This window comes from Prionailurus bengalensis, chromosome E3 (genome assembly GCF_016509475.1).
Source record: "Prionailurus bengalensis isolate Pbe53 chromosome E3, Fcat_Pben_1.1_paternal_pri, whole genome shotgun sequence".
NCBI lineage: Eukaryota > Metazoa > Chordata > Mammalia > Carnivora > Felidae > Prionailurus > Prionailurus bengalensis.
Genome location: NC_057357.1, coordinates 18,308,760 through 18,330,098, shown reverse-complemented (window position 1 = coordinate 18,330,098; position 21,339 = coordinate 18,308,760). Strand labels below are relative to the sequence as shown.

The 21,339-nt window shown below is 56.6% G+C and overlaps 2 protein-coding genes across 5 annotated transcripts; both read left to right on the top strand.

Annotated features, from left to right (window-relative positions):
• Positions 1-1,714: 1,714 nt before the first annotated feature.
• Positions 1,715-6,942, top strand: PRR14 (proline rich 14). Of its 4 annotated transcripts, none has more exons than XM_043560044.1 (12): positions 2,006-2,093; positions 2,891-2,962; positions 3,087-3,255; positions 3,909-4,030; positions 4,101-4,290; positions 4,525-4,568; positions 4,770-4,879; positions 5,181-5,769; positions 5,906-5,975; positions 6,056-6,147; positions 6,408-6,479; positions 6,570-6,942. In XM_043560044.1, the coding sequence occupies exons 2-12, from the start codon at positions 2,940-2,942 to the stop codon at positions 6,847-6,849; spliced, it is 1,761 nt and encodes a 586-aa protein (XP_043415979.1). In that variant the 5' UTR covers positions 2,006-2,093; positions 2,891-2,939; the 3' UTR covers positions 6,850-6,942. The 4 variants fall into 4 exon arrangements, with proteins under 4 accessions (XP_043415978.1, XP_043415977.1, XP_043415979.1 ...); XM_043560045.1 differs by having other exon boundaries at positions 2,009-2,093; positions 6,630-6,942; XM_043560043.1 differs by having other exon boundaries at positions 1,715-2,093; positions 2,891-3,255; positions 6,630-6,942.
• Positions 6,943-8,408: 1,466 nt separating this feature from the next.
• FBRS (fibrosin) lies at positions 8,409-20,941 on the top strand. The gene is made up of 18 exons (XM_043560041.1): positions 8,409-9,961; positions 10,249-10,428; positions 11,166-11,201; positions 11,322-11,351; positions 12,413-12,461; positions 12,553-12,853; positions 14,241-14,542; positions 14,749-14,954; positions 15,070-15,114; positions 15,330-15,425; positions 15,662-15,730; positions 16,533-16,562; positions 16,942-17,013; positions 17,323-17,443; positions 17,549-17,629; positions 18,595-18,678; positions 18,801-19,008; positions 19,120-20,941. The coding sequence occupies exons 1-18, from the start codon at positions 9,506-9,508 to the stop codon at positions 19,700-19,702; spliced, it is 2,949 nt and encodes a 982-aa protein (XP_043415976.1). The 5' UTR covers positions 8,409-9,505; the 3' UTR covers positions 19,703-20,941.
• The last annotated feature ends 398 nt before the right edge of the window (positions 20,942-21,339 follow it).

Sequence of the window (21,339 nt, the reverse complement as noted above, 5' to 3'; positions counted from 1 at the left end):
GTGCACACGAGCAGGGGAAGGACAGAGAGAGAGGGGGACAGACTATCCGAAGTGGGCTCTGTGTTGACAGCAGAAAGCCTGATGCGGGGTTCAAACTCATGAATTGTGAGATCATGACCTGAGCTGAAGTTGGACGCTTAATCAACTGAGCCACCCAGGCACCCTAGAGTTTGTGAACAATGATGCACTGATGGGCCAACCTCCAGCCACATCACCTGCCCCACTGGAAGTTGTGTGGGGCCTCTTGCCAGTGGATCAGCACACATTGACCAGGCCCTAGAGTGTGTACACAGGTGGTGGGTGAGGTAAGAGTTGTTGAAATGGTAGTCACAAAAAAGGCAGAGGTAACACGGTGAGGCTATCAGGTTTGCTATTGCTGACCTGAGCTTAAGGCCAAGACACCACAGTCTACATTAAACTTCAATTTGATAAACGCCAGCACCCCAAGTTAGGTCTTAGGGCTGGGCCGTCCCTGCCAAATTCTCAGACCCAGACCTTTTCCTTAAGCCTATGTCCTTTGCCATTGCCTGACTTCTTCAGGAGACCCAGAGAATCAAAACTCTGATCAGGCATGCTCTACCCTTGAGTGCTTTTCTTGCCTTGGGGCTGGGGAAGCACCTGTTTAAGAAAGTGAGAGCCTCAGAGGGCCCCTCAACTCAACAAGGTTGAGAAGGATCTCCAAGCACTCACAGCTGCAAGCATCACCAGCCAGCCAGCCCCCATCCAGGGAAGAGAGAACACTTCCAACTGGAAAAGCTGCTGCTCCCCCAACACCAGAAGCCTCATCGTGGATTTCCAGAGGACCCAGCAGGCCTTGTGTTACAAAGAGAATTGCTGTAGGCTTGGGAGAGCTATCTGGATGAGCCCTTGCTTACAGAGTGGGGGAGTCTTCACTTTCCACACCGGCTCTTGCTGAGTCTGTTCTTTCCATATCATTCTCACTATGTCAATACGTTTATCACGAAGTCCCAGAAGGCAGAATTCTGCTGGGTTGGGCTGCACCTTCATCTCAGACCCAGGATTCTAGGCTTCAGGCTTTCTTGTTCCACCACGAAAATTAGGTACTGGTTTGGACGAGGAAATTCTGGGGAAGGAGAACTAGTGGAGGTATAGGCTCTGGTTAGGCGGTGAGAGCCCCTTCACAGTTCAAGAAGCTAGTACTTGCCCACTTCTTCCCCACTAATAGCCCGACTCCTGGTAAAGGTTGCACGATGCAGACTCTCCCAAGCAGTGGGAATGCACCCTCGATCCCTTACTACTAAGGGCTATTTCCAGGCCCCTCTTGAAAGAAGGTTAGCGGGAGCCCGGAACAGAGAGGCAAGCTGCCGGACCCTACGGAGCACGCCAAGGTGGGTTATTGGTCCCCTGTAAAGGCGCCCCTATACTGAACACTCGGTGTGCGCCGCAGAAACCCCCACACCTCCAGGAAGGTCAACGCCCCAGCCTCCTCCCAATTGTGGCCCAGCCCAGCAGTCTCTCCGGGACATAGCGCAAACACAGGAGCTGGAGGTGGCATTATCATTAGTCTCTGGCCCCTAGTCCCTCCCGATCTTCTCAGCGACGTGGGAACCCGGCTGAGGAATCCCGGAGGGTAACCGGAACAGCCCTCGATGAGGCCTCTCTAGGAAATTGGGAATTTCACATGTCGCTAGCAACTCAGTTCACGTTTATTGGCCTGAGAACAAAAAAAAAAAAAAAAAACCAAAACCGGAAGATGCCCTTAAAAAACGTGGCGGCACTCTAGTCACTACAGCTGCCTCAGTAGTTCAAGAAACTTGGCATAGTCTTCGGCCACTGACTGGCCTTCACAAAACGACTCCATCCGGTCCACTTCGGTTCTTCGAGGACAGAGCTACCTGCCCTCAACTATAATGGCGGCGCTGCCCAATTTGGCTTCTTGCCCCTAGGGAAGATGGCTGCCAGGTGGCTTCACTTAGTTTCTCACCACCGCGGAAGACGGGGACCGGCGATTGGGCGGCGCCCGAAGGCTCCGAGAAGAAGGCCCTTGGCGGTTGGACAGTGCTGGGTAAGGCTGGTTTTAAAGGAGCCGGAGGTGGGAGCCGTCGAAGACCCGGGATCCGCGGGAGGCGGCGGTGAGCGGCGCGCGGGGGAGGGCACCGAGCGGCTGGAGAGAGGGCGGGAGGAGGGAGGGAAGGAAACATTTGAACCATCTGGTCCTGGGCTGGGGAGAGCACTGGGCGGGGAGCCGGGGAGGGGTGGAGGATGGGGTCTGTGGGTGGGACCTCCCGAGATTGGAGTGAAGGGGGTATCTGTTTGACAGTGGATCCCCGGGGATCCGGACTGAGTTCGTGATGCTCAAGCTCGGGCTGCCCCTGTCTGAGTCGAGCTTTGCGGAGCCCAAACTTACAGGGAGAGGAGGATCCTCGCGGCGTCTGATTGGAGGAACCGCGCTGTAGGATTCTTTCCACAGGGATCCAGTGTAGGGGATCTGGTGGGGCGGGGGGTGCCGTCGGTGTGTGAGAGTATTGCTTCGGAGTTCTCGGCCACTCGCTGGCAGTGGATGAGGATTGCAGAGGGGTCCGGCAGAAAGTGAGCCTCCCAGGACCGGGATCCCAGCTGATCCCGGGGTATCTCAGGGTGGATTCTTCAGGGACAAAGGCCCCACCAGGAGGCTCGGGCCGTGGGAGAACTGGGGCCGCTGCAAGCCAGGTTCTCCCGGCAAGTGCCAGTCTGGGAGCGGGTGATCCACTGATTTCGGGCGACGGCAGCGGGAAGACACTCGCTCCGGACGGCCAGCCGGGGGCGCCCTTTTACGCCCCAGGGCCCCGGCCTGTGGGCTACCGGGAGCCTTGGGCGGACCATGAAGGGCGGAGCCCCAGGGGAGGGGCTGGCCCTCACTCCCCGCTCCCCCGCTCCCCCCCCATCCCAGGCTGCAGCCTGGGATCCCCCAGGGACTCCCCGGAGCCGCCGCTTCCCCCATGGACTTGCCCGGGGACTCCAGGTGAGAGCGCACCCCGCCCGCCTGTCTTGAGCACGGGAAACGGGGAGCCTGGCGACCGTACCGGGGAAACCACAGAGCTAACGACAGACCCAGGCGACTGTCTTCTGCTTCTCTCATCCTCCAGCCCACCTGGCCGGCCACGTCTGTGCCGCCAGCCCCTGGCTCGAGCATTATGGGGAGCCAGGAGCCCCAAACGGCCGAGGCTGCAGTCTCTGGCAGCCCCTTCGCCCTTGGAAAAGGCCTCTCGGCGGGTCCTGGCTGTAGTGCTGGAAGATGTTATGGCTGCCCGTATGGTGAGCCCCCTGAACTGAAAGGCCCCCTTCTTCCTCAGGTCCTCTCTTCAGTACCAAGGTGAAACTAGATCACTAGTGAGGATAATTGAGGTCCAGATACCTCATTCTCACACCCTGCTCAGGCAGTCTCACTAATACTAGAGTTCTGCTTAGCTCTCAATCCAACCTAGATTTGGGCAGAGTCTCTGGTGCCCATTCCCCACTATCAACCCAGCATTGGTGGTTCAGTGGTAGAATCTCGCCTGCCCCACCATCAACCCTGTTGGGCTGCAACCACATCTCTACACTCTTAAGTATGAGAAACCCTTGCTTTCTTCCCGGGCAAACTTTTAGGCTATCCTTGGGAAGCAGGCTGAGGACTTTTGCTCCATTGCACAGATTAGAAAAACTGAAGCCCCAAATAGGGCAGTGACTCACCCAAGGTTACTCTCTCCCTTTCATTTCGCCAAATAGCCAGGGTGAGATTACTGCAGCTCAGGACACTGTAATATCTGGCCCCTGATTCAGTTCAACTCACTTCATTGGGTTCTTAAGTGAATTCTAGCCACAGTCTCTGTCACTTTGATGGCACAGGGCACTGTTAGGTTCAGGGAGGCCCTGTCCAGTCTGACCTCATTCCATCACCTTGCTCTTGACACTTTCTCCTCAATTAGGTTCCCCTGGTGCCCCAAGAAGAGACCACCACCCCACAACACCACAGCAACCGCCGAGATTCTGTCCGAAACCAGCCGCCTGCCTCGCCATCCCAACAGGCTACGTGGTCCTCGCAGACCAGGTGAGCATGGCAGGATAGAGGGTAAACGGGACACAACTGAACCCCTCTGATATTCCTGTGTCCTCTCTAGGCCTCCCGACCCACTGCACTTATGCCGAGAGCCCTTGAGCCGCACCCACCGGCCCCCTTCTACCCTGAGACGGAGATCAAGGACAACCCCTGGCCCAGAGGAAGGCCCTTCACAAAAGGTGGACTGGGCCCCCCAGCCTACTCTGGTGGTGATGCTAGAAGACATTGCCAGCTCAAGACCCGCAGCTGAGGTATGAGTATTTTGGGGTAAGGATGTCAGGGCTCGTTCAGCTGGGGTAGCTTTTGCTCTGAGTAAGGAGAATATTATTTTAGATGGAAGACATCGAGGAAAGACCTATATGGAAAAGTCTTTGGTGTGAACCCCGGCAGGCCTTTGGAGACTTGAGAGGGTCGGAATGTGGGTAGCTAAGAAGGCTGAAGGGGGCTTCCTTGCCTCCCCCAAAACATTCTTTGTTTACACCTAGGGCTTTGCTGATGAGACTCCCAACTTCATCATCCCAGCAAGAAGGTGAGAGGGCTGGGGAAGGAATTATCGAAATGTCCAGGCAACACCTGTTACCCAGGCAACTAGAGTTAGGGACATCAGAATTTACTTGTCCAATCCTTCCTTGTAGCACCTTCAGAAGCCTTAAGGGACAGGGGAGGTGCTGGCTCAGGTGGGATCTGGACCTGGAAGCTCCCTCAGCCTTTACCTTCCCCTTAACCCCAGAGCCAAGCCCATGACCGTGGTTCACCATCCAATGCCTCCGTCCAGGGACCTGGATCCCCCATTCCAGCCATCTGCCTTGCCTGAAGACCCTCTGGAGAGCCCACCAGGAGGTAAGGACTCAGAGGGATGAGATTTAGGGCTCTGGAAAATCCTAGCTGAGTTTAAAAGTATCAGAGGCAAAGGTGGGGGTGGGGCTTAACTCCTTCCCCTCAGGGAGCTCAGTGTGTGAAGTTGGGGTGTAGACTTCAGAGGTCTGAGGTTCAATTCCTCAGTTTAGGACTTAGCTTTTTAGGGGTGGGCTTAGACTTCTGTGGGCAAAGTTTAGTGTTTGGGGGAGGAGCTGAGGCTACTGAAGTAGGGCTTAGACACCTGCAGTTGAGGAATGCCCATCTGAGCCTCTCCTTTCCTTAGCCCCGGATCCTGTACTGGAGCCCCCATCGATCCCACCGCCGTCCAGCCTTTTACGCCCCCGCCTCAGTCCCTGGGGCTTGGCTCCCCTCTTCCGTTCCGTCCGCTCCAAGCTGGAGAGCTTTGCTGACATCTTCCTCACACCCAACAAAGCCCCACGGCCCCCACCCCCATCACCTCCCATGAAGTTGGAGTTGAAGATTGCCATCTCAGAGGCTGAGCAGTCTGGGGCTACTGAGGACACTGCATCTGTCAGTCCCCGGCCCCCTATCCGCCAGTGGCGGGCCCAAGACCACAATCCCCCAGCACCTCTTTCTAAGCCCTCTCTGGGCCGAAGCCACTCCTGCCCCGATCTGGGGCCCCCTGGCCCAGATACCTGCAGCTGGCCCCCTGCTCCACACCACCCGAGCCGGTCACGGCTCCGGCGGCACACTGTGGGTGGTGGAGAGATGGCCCGAGCCCCACCACCCCCTCGGCCCTGTCTCCGGAAAGAGGTCTTCCCTCTTGGAGGAGCGGGAGGCTCTCCTCCCCTCATCACATCTTGTTCGTCCACCGCATCTACTTCCTCCTTCTCTGAACCTGCAGAACCCAGGTAGTGCTCTCAATAAACCCTTCTTAAAGCCCTGGCCACAGTCTGGGCCCAGCCTCCTTCCCTACCATCCAGTGGGCAGGAGATGGGGATATTGCTATGAATATTATTTGTCCCTGAGCCTTGACCTTATCTGCAGGTTGGGCTCAACCAAGGGGAAGGAGCCAAGGGCCTCAGAGGACCAGGTGCTTTCAGACCCTGAGACCAAGGTAGGAGTAGCGATGGGGGGAGGAGACAAGTGGGACTCTGAGTCCATGCTGCACCCTTATCCTCTGCCCTGTTTTTGCAGACCATGGGAAAGGTTTCTCGATTCAGAATACGCAGGACACCAGTCCGTCCTCAGCCAAACCTTACACCAATGGGACTGCCTCGACCAATCAGGTGAGTGGCTCATTGTACATGCAGCTGCCTTGGCCAAATAGGTGTAGGCTTGGACCCTCTGAAGTGGGGCTCTGTCTTCTCTCAGGGAGGAGTCAATTTGGTCTGAACATGGTTTGCACTTAGAGCTATATGTCTGTCTCAGGCAGCACTCCTGGCCTCAGTGTGTCCCAGAAACTAAAATATAGACCACACCTTGCTTATCCTTTTTTCAGGGCACAATGGCCCTGGGTTTTTCAATGGCCTCTGCTCTTTGCTCCCAGGTTGAACAAGAAGGAGTTCAGCTTAGAAGAAATTTATACCAACAAGAATTATCAGTCACCTACAACCAGGAGGTGAGAAACTCTGAAGGCTTGGGGGTAATAGAGGGAAGGCTGGAACCAGGGGCCATGCTGGTAACCAGCACCCCTCCCTGCCTGGTCCAGGACCTTTGAAACCATCTTTGAGGAGCCCCGGGAGCGCAACGGGACTCTGATTTTCACCAGCTCAAAGAAGCTTCGGCGGGCTGTAGAATTTCGGGACAGCAGCCTTCCTCGATCCCGGCGGCCATCTCGTGGAGTCCGGGCTGCAGCTGGCAGGACCCTTACCTCCAACGTGGCCCCCAGCCCAGATGTGGGACCTCTGCTGCAGCAGCGGCTGGAGGAGCTGGATGCCTCGCTCCTGGAGGAGGAGGAAGTGGATAGGGAGCATCCCCATCGGACCTAGGAGCTCCATCTGTTTGTCCGTCCATCCTGAAGCATCTGAGGCAGTTATATTTTTTTCTTTATATTTCTAGTAAAGTTTTCAATATGTTTCTGATTCTTTTGTATGTCTCTGGCTAAGTTTGAGATTGACTGACAGTACCAGCTGATGTTTTTACTTTGGCTCCCAAAGACTGGGAAATGGGGGAGGTGCCAGGGAAGGCAATGAGGGTTTGATACGGGAAGCGGGGGGAATGGTCATCGGACATACTTCCTTGATTTAAGAATTTTCCTGTGTGGAGGGATACTTGAGAATCTGTCCCAGAAGATACTGGCTCTGGACCCTGGGCAGGGTTCTCTAAATTCACTTACATCAAGGAGGAGACTGAAGGACCCAGAGTGGACCAAGGCCTTGATCAATATGGCCCTGAATTCCTCTGAACATGCAGGCCAGGATTTGCTTCTGGATTCAAGAGATAAGAGTAATCAGCTGTAATTGAGCACCTACAACAACCTGTCATATGTACTTGCCCTGCAGATAGCACTATGAGAGGGAATTATACTCATTTTACACACAAGCAAGCTGGGGCACCTGGCCGGCTCAGTTGGTAGAGCACGTGACTCGATCTCGGGGTCGTGAGTTTGAGCCCCACATTGGAGGTACAGATTTTTTTTTTTTTTTTTTTTAAGTAAAGGAAGGAAGCTGAATGTGTTAATGAGATGTCCTTGTTAAAATGGTTAACCCAGGCAAGCAGAGGCCGGAAGTGGCATTCTCCATCTTTGGTAACTTAGGGCCAGAACAGAGCAGTGGCTAAGAGCACAGTTAAGGCTTCTTGAGCCCAAATCCTGTGTAGGAAACTCAGTGTGTATTAATTCCCCTCCCCCTCTGTAAAACGGGGCCAATATCAGTACCTTCCTAAAAGAACTCTTACTGTCAAATGAGTTAATATGTGAGAAAGTGGCCGTGGCCGGCACACGAGTGCAAAGTGTTTCCTATTAGCACGCGGAGGCCACTCTCCCACGCAATGAACCGATAATGAGGACGCAGCTTCCTTCTAGCGCGTCTGGTGCTCGCAAGGCATGCCGCGTGCTCGAGCCACCCGGCACCGAGGGGATCCCGCTGAGTTGCCAGCCGCTCAACAGTACTGCCAACGCGCGTGCGCGAGAAAACCAGGCGGCCTGTGGACTTAAGGCAAGTGGCGGAAAGGGAGAGACGACGTAACTTGCTTTCGAGAGGCACTTTCCGCGGCCGCACGCCGCCCAGCGGCCAACCGCCTCCTAGAACTTGCGCACCACCTCCTGGCTCCTAGTCTCGACGCTGTCTGAAGACGGGCCAATGAGCAGAGAGCAGGAAGAGGCGGGGTCACGTGAGGACCGCCCCAAGCGCTTACTTCTAACCAGTCTAGTCACAAGACCTGATGAAGGGCGGGGCTAATCTGAGGTATACCCAATCCAAGATTTGAGGGCGGTTACATATTACCCATTCCCCGGAGCTTGACTCCGCCCTTCGCCTTGACGTACACTTCTCAACCTATCAACGACTAAGCTTGTGGAGGGGTGAGGGGAAAGGGGCGGAGTGTGGGAGGAGGCCGAGAGAGGAAGGAGGCGTAGGCTGAGGAGGAAGAGGGAGGAGGGGCAGGGAAGTCCTGACGAAGAAGAGGCCCAGGACTCCAAAGGAGACAACAGGAGGGTGCGCTGGAGCTACCCCGCTGCCCAACGGCTGTCCCGGATCCCTTACGGCGCAAGTCAGGCAGAGACGGAGGAAAGGAGGAAGAGACTTTTATGTCGGCAGACAGAGAAGCTCTACCCGTCACCGTTGCCTCACATCCGGGGCTTTGGAGGGCTGGACCCGCGGCCCCGCCCCCCCCCCTCGCCTTTCATGGCGACCGGAGGCGGAGGCTGGAAGAGCTGGGCCTGGAGGAGGCCCCTTTAAATCTCCTTAAAGGGGCGGCCACTGAACTCGGCAGACTACATCGGCAGCCTTAAAGGGGAAGCCATCGAACAGAAGCTTGACAAATTGAGAACTGTGCTGTTGGGAGAGCTGGAACGAGTGGGGATTCTCACCGCCGTTTCTCTCTCACGCAAGAAGTCCTTTAAAATCAGCTTAAAGGGGAAGTGGCCGCTTGTGGAGGACCAGAAACTTAACTCCCGGGCCCTTAAAGGGGCGGCCTGCTGTTTGGAGGACCCTGGACTCCTTAAAGGGGTGGCCTCTTTTAGCCGGAGGACTTGAGACACTTTTAAAGGGGAGGTCTACGTTTCGGGGCGAGCTTTCGGTCCCTTTTAAAGGGGTGGCCCTTCCTCTTCCTCGGGGAGACTTGTCTCGACCCCTGGCAGGGGGCGGCCACTGCACTAGGCCGGCTGGACACCATCGGGTCGTCTTAAAGGGGTCAGGGGCTGGACAACTTGAGGCCTCGCCTTAAAGGGACGGCCGCCCCGTTTTCGGCGTCTCGGCCCCGGCGGCCCCACAGGGGGGGCCCTCGGGCTTGTCGCCCCGGGGGCGGCGCCGGCTCCCCGGGCCTTGGCCTTGGGGCAAGCTCGGGGCCAGTAGATCCTGCTTTAAAGGGGAAGCCGTGGCCTTTTCGTCCCTGTGCAGCCGCCAGCGCCGCGCCTGCGACCCCGGGCCTGCGGACAGGTCGCTTCGGGCCCCGCCGCCTCCGGATGCGGCGCTGAGGGCGGTCGCCATGGAGACGGCAGCGGCCGCGGCTCCGGGCCCGGGCTGGGCCGCTGAGGGGGAGCGGCGGCGTCGGCGCTGCTCGCGCCGAGACCGAGACCGGGAGCAGCGGCGCCGCCGAGGTCCCGGCGGCGACGCGCCCCGGGCCCTGTTGGCCGCCCCGCGCGGCTCCTCGTCGTCCTCGTCGCCGCCACCGCCGGCCAGGCCTTGGTCGTCAGCTTCGTCTGGAGAGCGGCCCGGAGGCCCGAGACGACGGCGGCCCCGTCCCAGGCCTCGGCCCCCGCGACCCCGAGCTCGGAAGCGGCCTGCCGGCTCGGGCAGCCGCGGGGAGGAAGAGGAGGAGGAGGAGGAGGGGGGCGCAGACGACGGGGAGGCCGAGGAGGAGCCTGAGGAGGAGGAAGAAGAAGAGGAGGACTTGATCGATGGCTTCGCCATCGCCAGCTTCGCCAGCCTTGAGGCCTTGCAGGTGGGGCCTGGTGGGGCTGGGGACCTTTGGGGGCTTCAGAGGGGCAGAGAGAAGGGTATCGTGCCTGGAGTGGGTGGAGTTGAGGGGGGAATGCTGGCACCCCAAACCAGAGCAACCGGCTCCTCTGGCCAGGCCTCTGCCCCACCCTGGGGTGGGAGGAGGTAGAGTTAGTCTCCAGGGACCAACCAGGTTATCTGGTCTGAGCCACTTTGGTAGCCTGGTCACCCCCAGAGAGGTCGGGAGCTTTCCTTTCTCCATCTACTTTAGTCCCACCTCCTCCTCCACAGAAGGATGCATCTCTTCAGCCCCCAGAGCGACTGGAACATCGGCTGAAGCATTCTGGGAAGCGGAAGAGGGGGGGCTCCAGTGGGGCCACTGGGGAGCCAGGGGACAGCTCTGATCGGGAGCCTGGCCGGCCCTCTGGGGATCGGGCCCGAAAATGGCCCAATAAACGGAGAAGGAAAGAGGTGAGCTTGTCATAGATCCTTGTCCTTTAAAACTCTGGGCAGAACGTCCTTCACATAGACCTGTTTTTCATCAGTAATGCCACTGCCCATCGTAAACAGTGATTTTACTTTCTAAGGGCAAAGAAGGCAGAGCAAATTTGAGCCCTCTACTCCTCAGTCCGGGTCTGACGGAGACATTCCTACAGTCAGACTTTTCTGCTTTTGGCTGGCTCTGTTTCAGACATGTTGATAATTCAGAGCTGTATCAGAGGTTTCACTGAATCGTAAATGAATTAGATAGGGTCTCAACCCTCTCTCTTGAGGCAGTAGTAATCTCCCAAGAAAAAAACAATCTGTGAGCAAATACCTAGACCAAAATCTGAGAAGCTATAGAAGGCAGAGGTCTGGGAGAGATGCTGTAGAAACCCACATGAGGAAGCCACTCATTCTGCCTGGGGGATGGGAGGAGGGCTGTGGTTAGGGAAAGCCCCCTAGGATGTCTTAGTCAGGCCTTGAAGGATAGTCATAATTGTGCTAAGAGAAGAAACGAGCCAAGTTGTTTTGAGCAAAAACACAGAGATGTGAGAATGTATTTGGAAGATAGAACATTGGGAACGGTGGGCACTAGCCAGGAGAAGTAGCTGGAAAAGGATTGAGCGTGTCATGAAAGACCTTGAGTTCTTTGCTGGGGAGTTTAGACTTTATCCAAAGGCCTTGCCAGTCAGCCTCCCTTACCTCTGGACTCTGGTCTTTCTCAGGCCTCCTCCCGTCATTCTCTGGAAGCTGGATACATAGTAAGTGCTCTCCACCTGTACTGGTCCCTCCCCTCTCAATTCCTCTTTGGAAGTCCCCTCTCTACCTTGGGCCTCACTCTTCTTCCCTCTTGTGACATCTCTGTCTTTCCTTCTCCCCAGTGCGATGCAGAAAGCGATCTGGACGAGAGGGTGAGTGGGGGTAGAACTTGTGGGGTGGGCAGTGTTACAACTTGTAAAATGTACTGCAGCTTAAAGGTCTCCTATGTGCAGCAGACAGAGCCTCCCCTTGAGTGGGGAACATAGGTTAGGGTGGGCCAGGATTGAATGTGGGGAGGGGGAGGGAGATTGAGAGGGTAAATGACTTCTTTTCTTTAGTAACTAGCGCCAGTTGACCAAAGAATAGAAAGCCCATGTTTTGGTATCCCACATTTTTCAAAGCCCTTGGAGATACCAGTGGTTCTCCACAGAAATCCTAGGTGACTGTGAAACTAAGCTGGTCCTTCCTGCTAGCAGTTAGTCTGCTGTCACAGATTAGAGTCCCAAACAGAGATTATGGCAGCGAAGATTCTAAACTGTTGTGGTCAGTGTCAGAACAAGTCTTATAAATTAGATTTCAGTTTTTTCATCAGGCTTGACGTGCTTGTTTTGAAATAATGTGTTGTAGCAGTTGATGCTCTACTCCTATAACTAACTGAGTTTGTATTCCCTGATGTGTGTCTTGTTTTAGTTTAAAAAGTTGGCTGGACAGGGGCTGTGGTGAACCAGAGAGTTCTTGTCTGTCTAAAGGAGGTGACCACTGTCTAGTTCTAGCTAATTGTCATGCAAGAATAGGAGCCAGTTTTTAAGAGAACCTGCAAGTCTGAGTTTTTATGAGGACGTCTTGCATTTATCAGCAATTAATTTTCAAAGATTTTGCTAACACTTGTGGACCAAACTGATCTGTAAGTCAGGTAGACATGTGGGCCAGCAGTTAGTGATCTCTAACATTTTTGCTTTGATGTGTTTACTTCTTTGCTATGTAAGTTCTACCTTGATTCAGTCCTCCTGGCCTAATTTCAGGCTCAGCTATCCTACCCTTTTTCCCAAGGATAGGCCCTCTGGAGCCCATAGTCTTTGCTGGATTTCAGCTAACCTGGTGAAATAGACTTCTTACCATCACTTATTCCTAGCAGGCTCTAGAGGCTGTTAGCCTTCCTGGGTTAGAGCCTTCCTGAGCAGAACCTGACCCTGTCCCTACCCTTCTTCCCCAGGTCTCCGATGATGACCTCGATCCATCCTTTACTGTCTCAACCAGCAAAGGTTGGTCTCAAGGGCTGGGGCTGGAGACAAGGGAGGGAAGTTGGGTGAGCATGGGCCTCAACTGAATATGTCTGCTGTCCTGTCCTCACAGCCTCGGGCCCCCACGGCGCCTTCAATGGGAACTGTGAAGCAAAACTCTCCGTAGTCCCTAAAGTGTCGGGCCTGGAGCGGAGCCAGGAACAGCCCCCAGGGCCCGACCCGCTGCTAGTGCCTTTCCCCCCGAAGGAACCACCGCCTGCACCGGCCCCTCGGCCTCCTGTCTCACCCCCTGCACCCCTGCCGGCCGCCCCCAGTCTGCCACCCCCACCCCAGCCCCAGCTGCAGCTTCGGGTCTCGCCCTTCGGCCTCCGCACTTCTCCCTATGGCAGCAGCCTGGACCTCAGCACTGGCAGGTGAGTGGTCCAGGGGTTTGGTCTGGTCTGGAAGGACCTGGTCATTTTGGCGCCAACCCCTGCATTCTGTGGCTGGGACGTGGGATGGTACCTGTGGGATGTGACTTGAAGAAAGGATTCCGAGGCTGAAAAGTTTTAGAGACACTGGGTGAAACAGATTTAAAGAAATTACTTGCTTGCAGGACTTACCAGAACCTTTCCACCCTACATTCACATGCAGGGAAATCCACTTTGTGTCGTTTCTCAATTTTATTTGCTGGTGAGACCTTCTTGCAGGGCACATCTGCTAGGAATACTGTTCTTCAGAACATACTTTGGGAAATGCTGACATGATGATTAAGGGTGCTGGCTTTGGTGTCAGTCAGACCTGGACTCAAAATCTTGCTCTGCCACATAGTGACTGTGTGATTTTTGACAAGTCACTTAATCTCTCTGAGCCTCCATTTCCTCCTCCTGTAAAAAGAAATAGCAAGAGTACCTTCATCCTAACAAAGCTATTGTGAGGATTAATTGAGTTAATGCAGTGTTTCCCAAAGTGTGTACGTGCATCGTCAGTGGTGCGTGAGATAATTTGAGCTGTTACGTGAGTAAATTTTTTTCAGTTGTTAACTTGCTTTAGAAAAACATGACTAGTATCTCAAACCCTTGATTTCACATGTGTGGCTTGGGCGAGGCTAAGTGAAAAGTCAAGAAAGAGTTAAATTAAAGAAAGAAGTAAATGGTACAGGTGGTTGCACGGACGCAGCAGCAGTTGGGAAGGTGGTGTGACATGTTGGAGATTTGGATTAGCATGTAAAGCAGGTGCCAGCACTTGACCTACAGTAAGTGCTTGTTAAAGGGTAAGAATCACTGACACTATTATTATCATTATCGATGCTGTTCTATTGTTGTCATTCTCATTATTGTTCTTATTCTTGAGAAAACTAAGGCTCAGAGAGGGGCAGTGACTTGCTCAAGGTCACCCAGGGTGTCAATGGCAAGATGGGCCTAGAATTCAGGTCACCTGACTCCTAGGCCAGGCCAGGGAGGTGCTGCTTCCACTGTCTTAGGGTGGGAACCCAGGTGGCTTAGGTTGTATCTAAGCGGCAAAGTGAACGACATGTTTCGTGCTGCAGTTGAGTCAGAAAAGGGCAAGTCATATGGCCAGAGACGTCCGGGCAGCTGTGTGGAAGAGATCTGGAGAGGGAGAGCGTGGGGGTCGCTGGGTGTGGGAGGTACCTCAGTCTGAGGATGGGCTCCCTGGGCGGGGGTGGGGGTCCTGGGGGCCGGGTTCTACCACCTTCCATGTTGGAGAACCAGGGTCAAGGTATCGCCCAGGCTTCTGACCCCATCCCGTCAGAGCTGGCACCTCCCAACCCCTCACTCATCTCCCCACTTCTCTCCCCAGCTCTTCACGGCCGCCCCCCAAGGCCCCGGCCCCTCCCGTGGCTCAGCCTCCCCCCTCATCATCCTCTTCGTCCTCTTCCTCCTCATCTGCCTCCTCCTCGTCCGCGCAGCTCACCCACCGGCCCCCGACGCCCTCACTGCCCCTGCCTTTGTCCACCCACAGCTTTCCCCCCCCTGGGCTGCGGCCCCCCCCACCACCCCCCCACCCCTCCTTGTTCTCCCCTGGCCCCACCCTGCCCCCACCCCCACCCCTGCTGCAGGTGCCAGGGCACCCTGGGGCCTCAGCCGCTAACGCCCTTTCTGGTGAGTTTGGGGTCCTGGCCGGGGGGGTGGGGGGCCATGGCCCCGGGCTTGGGCCCAGTCGGCTTTGGGGCAGCTGGACCTCAGCAGACATCAGGGCTTGAGGAGGGAGTGGCTAAAGGCCAGAAGGGAAGGCCAGTCACCTGGGCCCAAGGAGGCTGACCTGGTGGCGACAGATATTAAAGCCTTCTCCCCCTCCCCTCCCACAGAGCAGGACCTGATCGGCCAGGACCTGAACTCTCGCTACCTGAATGCCCAGGGTGGCCCCGAGGTGGTGGGGGCAGGGGGCTCCGCCCGGCCCCTGGCCTTCCAGTTCCACCAGCACAACCACCAGCACCAGCACACCCACCAGCACACCCACCAGCACTTCACCCCTTATCCCCCGGGCCTGCTGCCACCCCATGGCCCCCACATGGTGAGCTCCTCATTGGGCTGGTGATGAGGCTCAGAGACTTGGGGGGAGGGTGTGGCTTCCAGGGGAAGATCATGGGTCCCTGGCTGGCAGCTTACTCTTCCCTTCTCTTCCCTAGTTTGAGAAATATCCAGGAAAGATGGAAGGCCTTTTCCGGCATAATGTGAGTGTGTGTGTGTGTGGTGTGTTATGTGATGGATGCATCAATGCGTGTGGCCCTGACTGTTGGGGATCCAGTCTTCAGCTTCAAAAGCAAGAGCCTTGAGCCTGGGAGAGCTCCCTGGGGGACTTTAGGGTGGAGGCCAGAGGATTGATGGGCAGACGAGACGTGGGCTGCCCCTCCACCCCCAGCTTGGACTAGTCCCCTTCTCTCCACAGCCGTACACGGCCTTCCCTCCCGCAGTGCCCGGCCTCCCTCCGGGCCTCCCGCCGGCTGTCTCCTTTGGCTCCCTGCAGGGGGCCTTCCAGCCCAAGGTGAGCTCCCAATCCAGATACCACCACCTCCCACCCTGTACAAACCCAGACGCCCCAGATCCACATACCTTCTTCCGTTCCCCAAAACCACGCCCATTCTCCTGTCTTACCCTTGTGGACCTAGATTTCTTCAGAGCCAATGCACCCTCCCTGTCCCAGCCCCCAGCTTGGTTCCAGACCCCTTTTCATGCCTGGCGCCAGCTCTCCTGACTGATCCCTCCACTCCCCTTTCCCAGAGCACGAACCCCGAGCTGCCACCACGACTGGGGCCAGTGCCGAGCGGGCTTCCCCAAAAGGGGACACAGGTGAGGGGGGCCAAGGCAGGTCCTGGGGGAACTAGAATATCTGTTGAGGGAGAGCAGGGTTGATTGAAAGTGAGCGACTGATCCCTGCCTTTAATACACGATCAGGGGCATCCCTGAGAATCTGACGAGAGGGAATTTCTGTAAAGGACAAGTTTTACCATGCATGAGGAATAGGAAATTTCATGAAGTTGTCCCAGAAGTGAGCTTACTAGGAGAGTAGTTTTTGTAGGAGTTTTCTAATTTTTCAAATTACAAAATCCTTTTTTTTTTTTTTTTCAAGTGACATCACACCAGGAAGTCCTGTCCATAAAACAATGAATGAAAAGATAAGCTGCTCCTTTGTGAAGTGGCACAGGGAGCAGCCTTAGAGCCCACGGCTCTGGGAATATCATGAAAAGCACAGGATGTGTTTCCTAAAGGGTAGACTAGACCAGAGATTTTGCAACCTCTTTTAGCAGCAGTAAAGGTTTTTTTTACTAGAGGAATCTTCAGCAGAGTCTCACTATGTAAAGCTGTTAGTAGGATAGGTTCTGAGATTGAGAAAGCTGCCTGTCTGCCTCCTCACTCCCCAGTCTTCTAAGCAGGGGCACGTCCTTGGGGCCTGGTTCAAGACCTTAGTGCTGGAGGGGAGATACCCAGAGTGGGAGAGATGGGGAAATCAGTCTTGACAGAGGCAGGCAAGGCCCGAGGGAGCCACACAAGGGCTCTGGTGTTTGGGTGGGGATTGGGGACTGTGGAGACGAGGTGCCCAAGACAGTAAACAGGTCTGAATCGCCGCCAATCTCTGCTTTGCCATCCCCAGATCCCCGACCATTTCCGGCCACCTTTGAGGGTGAGTTTGGTGAGGACCTCAGGCTGCATGAGGCTGCGGGCTGGTGTCAGGGTGTTTGGCTAAGGGCGGGTCTTGCTTGGGAATGAGCGAGAAGCCCAAGACGTGGAGGCAGCCAGATGTGGAACAACAGAAAGGGAAAGGCTTACAAGCTACAGATCTGGGTTCTGATGTAACTGGCCGTGGGACCTTGGGCAAGACAGTTTATCTCTCTGAGCCTCAGTTTCCTAGGCTGTGAAATGAACCTAGTCATCCCTCAGTTGTAGGGATGATGAGTGGGGATGTTGTGTGGCAAGGCTGGGCCTAGGACCAGGCCTGGAGTGGGTGATGAGTGAACGTTCTTTCCTTCCCTTTCCCTTTGGTTATCCTTCTGGGGCGGCAGAAACCAGGGAAGTGGTGTGCCATGCACGTGCGCGTGGCTTACATGATCCTGAGACACCAGGAAAAGATGAAGGTACTGGGGCCGGAGGGCTGGGGAGAGCGAGAGTGGGCCAGCCTGAGCCCTGGGCATCTGCCTTTGGCAGAGCTTGGCCGAATTGCTTGGCTCTGTCCCGGTCACTGCCTGAGCGTTTTCACAGTTAGTACTAGGTTGTCTGGCTAACTAGGGGGAGGTGGTCTGAGAAGGCTCTGAGAGAGGCAGAGGCTAGGCACCCAAGCCCCTTCTTGGCGCCCGCCAGCCCTTGGAGGGGACCTAGGGGTGGAAGAGCAAGAGCGGGACTTCACCTGGCTCCTCACTCACCACCCCTCTCCCTGTCCCACGCAGGGCGACTCCCACAAGCTTGACTTTCGGAACGACCTCCTGCCCTGCCTTCCGGGGCCCTATGGGGCCCTGCCCCCTGGGCAGGAGCTCTCCCACCCGGCCGCCTCCCTCTTCACTGCGACTGGTGAGTCTGGCCAGCCCTCTCAGGGCCTGAGGTTCCCTGTCTATAGCCCAAGGCCCACCTTGCGCCCACTCAGCCTCACCAGAATCTCCCACCTCTCTGCCCCAGGTGCCGTCCACGCTGCAGCCAACCCTTTCACCGCAGCTCCCGGGGCCCACGGAACCTTTCTGAGCCCCAGCACCCACATTGGTAAGAGCCAAGGGCATGTTGGGCAACCCAGGCCTTGTCCCTGACTTCAGGAGTTCTCAAGCTGGGGATGGAAATTAGACTTGAGAGGCGGCTGGAATGGGGGTAGGCCTGGTTCCACTTGATTCGTGACCTTGGGCGAGTTACTCTAACCCCTCTGAGCCTTGATCTTGTCACCTGTGAAGTGGGATAGGGAAGGGAGAAGCGATTGCCAATCTCTGCCACCTCAGACACTGTCTCTGAAATAGCCAGTGGTAGGGGGTATAGTGTGCCACCTGGGAGAGGAGGGTGGAGGAAGGCTGTGCACGCCCAGGTGAGAACATAGTCGCTGGCTCCTAGCAGTCTTGTCAGGCTTCGTGGGGAGATTTAACTCGGGTCTGGGTAAACACAAGGGAATTGAGCCTGATAGCATAGAATTAGGTGTTCCTGGAAGAGGAAGTTGTGAGATGTTCCCCTAGTGGGGTACGTTAGTTGTTCTGACTATGTGCATGAAGTTAGGGTCAGGTTGGGAAAGGCCCTGCATGTCAGGTGGGAGGAAGCCAGCAGAGAACTTCGGGTGAATGGTTTGCTCTAGAGCCGGTCTGGGTGGCCGGTGTTGGGGGATTGTGGGGTAAGACCTTGACCTCTGGAGTCAGAGAGGCCTTGGGCTGGGGGGTACCATTTACTGGCTAGATGACCGTTGGCAAGTCACTTCACTTCTCTGAGCCTGTTTCATCATCTTTAAGTGGGAGTGATCCTGTCTGCCTAGTGGGGCTTGTTGTTTGTGAGGTTAAACAACACGATGCATGTCAAAGCCTAGTGCCTTGCCAGGCCTAAGGAGGTGTTCAGCGCCTGGTGGTTAAAACCAAGACCCAAGCGGCCGAGAGCTCTGGGGCCTGCTTGCTAATAAGCTGCCTCTTCCCTGCCAGTCTTGGTGCCTGATCAGAGCCGGCTGCCGACGCTCTGACCATTCCCCTTTTCTCCCACAGATCCCTTTGGGCGTCCCACAAGCTTCGCCTCTTTGGCTGCCCTCTCCAACGGGGCCTTTGGAGGCCTGGGCAGCCCCACATTCAGTGAGTGCGGGTGGGGTGGGGCGGGTGGGTGGCTGTGGCAGTGGGCTGGGGAGGGGGGGTTGTCCCTGAGTGGGGCCTCCTCCTCGTGGCTCCTGTCACTCCCTGCTTCGCCCTCTGTCTAGACTCCGGCGCCGTCTTTGCCCAGAAAGAAAGCCCAGGGGCTCCACCAGCCTTCGCCTCCCCGCCAGACCCATGGGGCCGCCTGCACCGCAGTCCTCTGGCCTTTCCTGCCTGGGTCCGGCCCCCTGAGGCCGCCCGGACTCCAGGCTCAGACAAGGAGCGGCCTGTGGAGCGGAGAGAGCCCTCTATCACCAAGGAGGAGAAAGACAGGTGTGCTTCCCCGTCCCCCCCCACTGCCCACACCCCTGGTCCTCCCTCCCCGAAGCCTGGTCTGGTCGCAGCCTGGTCAGACCACTGGAGTACCTCCATTCTTTCCCACAGGGACCTCCCCTTCTCACGGCCCCAGCTCCGAGTTTCTCCTGCTACTCCCAAGGCCAGGGCTGGCGAGGAAGGGGCCAGACCGGCCAAGGAATCAGTGCGGGTAAAGGAAGAACGGAAGGAGGAGGCCGCCGCCGCCGCCGCTGCCGCCGCCGCCGCTGCCGCCGCCGCTGCCGCCGCTGCCGCCACCACCGGGCCTCAGGGCCTTCACCTACTGTTTGAGAGGCCCCGGCCACCCCCTTTTCTGGGCCCTAGTCCCCCAGAGCGCTGCGCTGGCTTTCTGGAGCCAACCTGGTTGGCAGGGCCCCCTCGCCTTGCTAGGCCACCCCGTTTCTATGAGGCTGGCGAGGAGCTGACTGGACCAGGGGCTGTGGCTGCCGCCCGCCTCTACGGTCTGGAGCCTGCCCACCCCCTGCTATACAGCCGCTTGGCCCCGCCACCGCCACCTGCTGCGGCCCCGGGAACCCCTCACCTTCTCAGCAAGACCCCCCCAGGAGCCCTTTTGGGGGCACCACCTCCACTTGTGCCCGCCCCCCGGCCTAGTTCCCCACCTAGGGCCCCTGGCCCAGCCCGGGCTGACAGGTGAGGGAAGGGGAGGGGCGGGGGCCAAGCTCCATCCCCCTTTCCTTTTGACAAGGTCCTAGAGCTGAGGTTTCAAGCCAGAGCTAGAGGGCAGAGGTCATGACCTCACCAGCCATCTCTGAGGTCATGGAACCTGGGAGCAGAAACCCCAACCCCCACAAGATCAAGCATCAGATGGACCTTGGGGTCACTGGGAGGGCAGAGGTCACAATCCTCTAGAGAGAGGGGTGTGTGTGTGAGTGTGTGTGTGCGCGCGCGTGTGTGTACATGTGAGAGAGGAGAGTGGGGGTCATTTCAGAGGTCATAGCTCATGATCTCCTGAGGTACACCATCGCCCCCTCTGAGGGCCCCTAGGCCCTTGGCCTGCCTCCCCAAGGGCTCACTAAGCCAGAGGCCAAAGTGCCCCCCCTCCCCTTCACCTACCACCCAAGTCCTCATGCCCTCTCAGGGCTGGGGGAGGAGGGGCTAACGGAAGGGGGGTTCCATGTACATATTTATCTCCCCTTCCACATAGCCCCCCAGACCTTTTGTACATTTTTACAGGGGTGCCCCTCCCAATAACCCCCCTTCCTGGTTAATTAAATCCTCAGACTGGTGCTGTGTTCCTAGCCTCTGGCCTCTCTGTGGGGGGAGGGGGGATTGTAGAGGGAAGAGCTGGGAGGGGACAGGCAGGAACCCAGGGCTTATCCCTGGAAATATGGAGTCAGCAGGAGACAGAGCAACAGGGGAAGGGACCTGGGTACCTAGGCTGGAAAGAAGGGCAAACGCTTCCTGCTTGGCTAACAGCCCAGGTTCCCCCCCCCCCCCCAACTTGTTCCTGTTACCTCTGTGTGCCACCATTCCCAAAAGGCTCAAATCTCTAAGCTTCAGACTCCACCTCTTAGTGGCTCAGTCCCCCTACTCCATTTCCAAGTGCCCCCAGGACTCCTGGGCCCTGCTCCCCAGAACCCTGTTCCCCAGAACCCTGCCCTAGGCTGGGGGGGTGGGGGGCAGAGAAGGTCACCATGTACCACACACCAAAGAAGGGGGTCGGCCCGGGGGTGGGCCACACAGGCAGCTTCTTCAGCAGCCTCTCGGCAGCAGTCCCAGCCTTCCCAAAGCAGCAGGCGCCCCCAGGCTGGGGCCCAACCTAGAAGGCAGGGGTCAATTTAACAAAAACATAACGTTGACTTTTTTTCCCCGGTGGGGCTTATTCTGTAACATGACTTGCGGATATTTATATAAAAATGAGTGTTACAATGAGGCCCCTTGGCTGCTCTTTCAGTGTGTGTGGGGGGGGGGGGTCATCCGGCAGCGGGCAAGGGGCATTGGGTCAGGGAGGGATGAGGGAGGACAATACTGAAGACAGGACATGTCCTGGAAGGTTCCCCTTCCCACCTGGGAGAGTAGTTATTTTACTTGTAGATGGATGAATTGGGGTGTTGGGCATTGACGTTTTTCACACATTTTTATATAACCCAGGGGTACATACCATACGGGTTCAAACCAGACAGAAGGATGGCAAAACTAAATTTCCCGTTCACCTGCCAACCCACGCAAGCCCCATGCCTTTTCTGAGGTAACCACTCTCGATCATTTGATCTACGTTCTTCAGGCCCATTTCCGTGTGTTTACGTACGCGTACGTGTACTTGCATAGTTG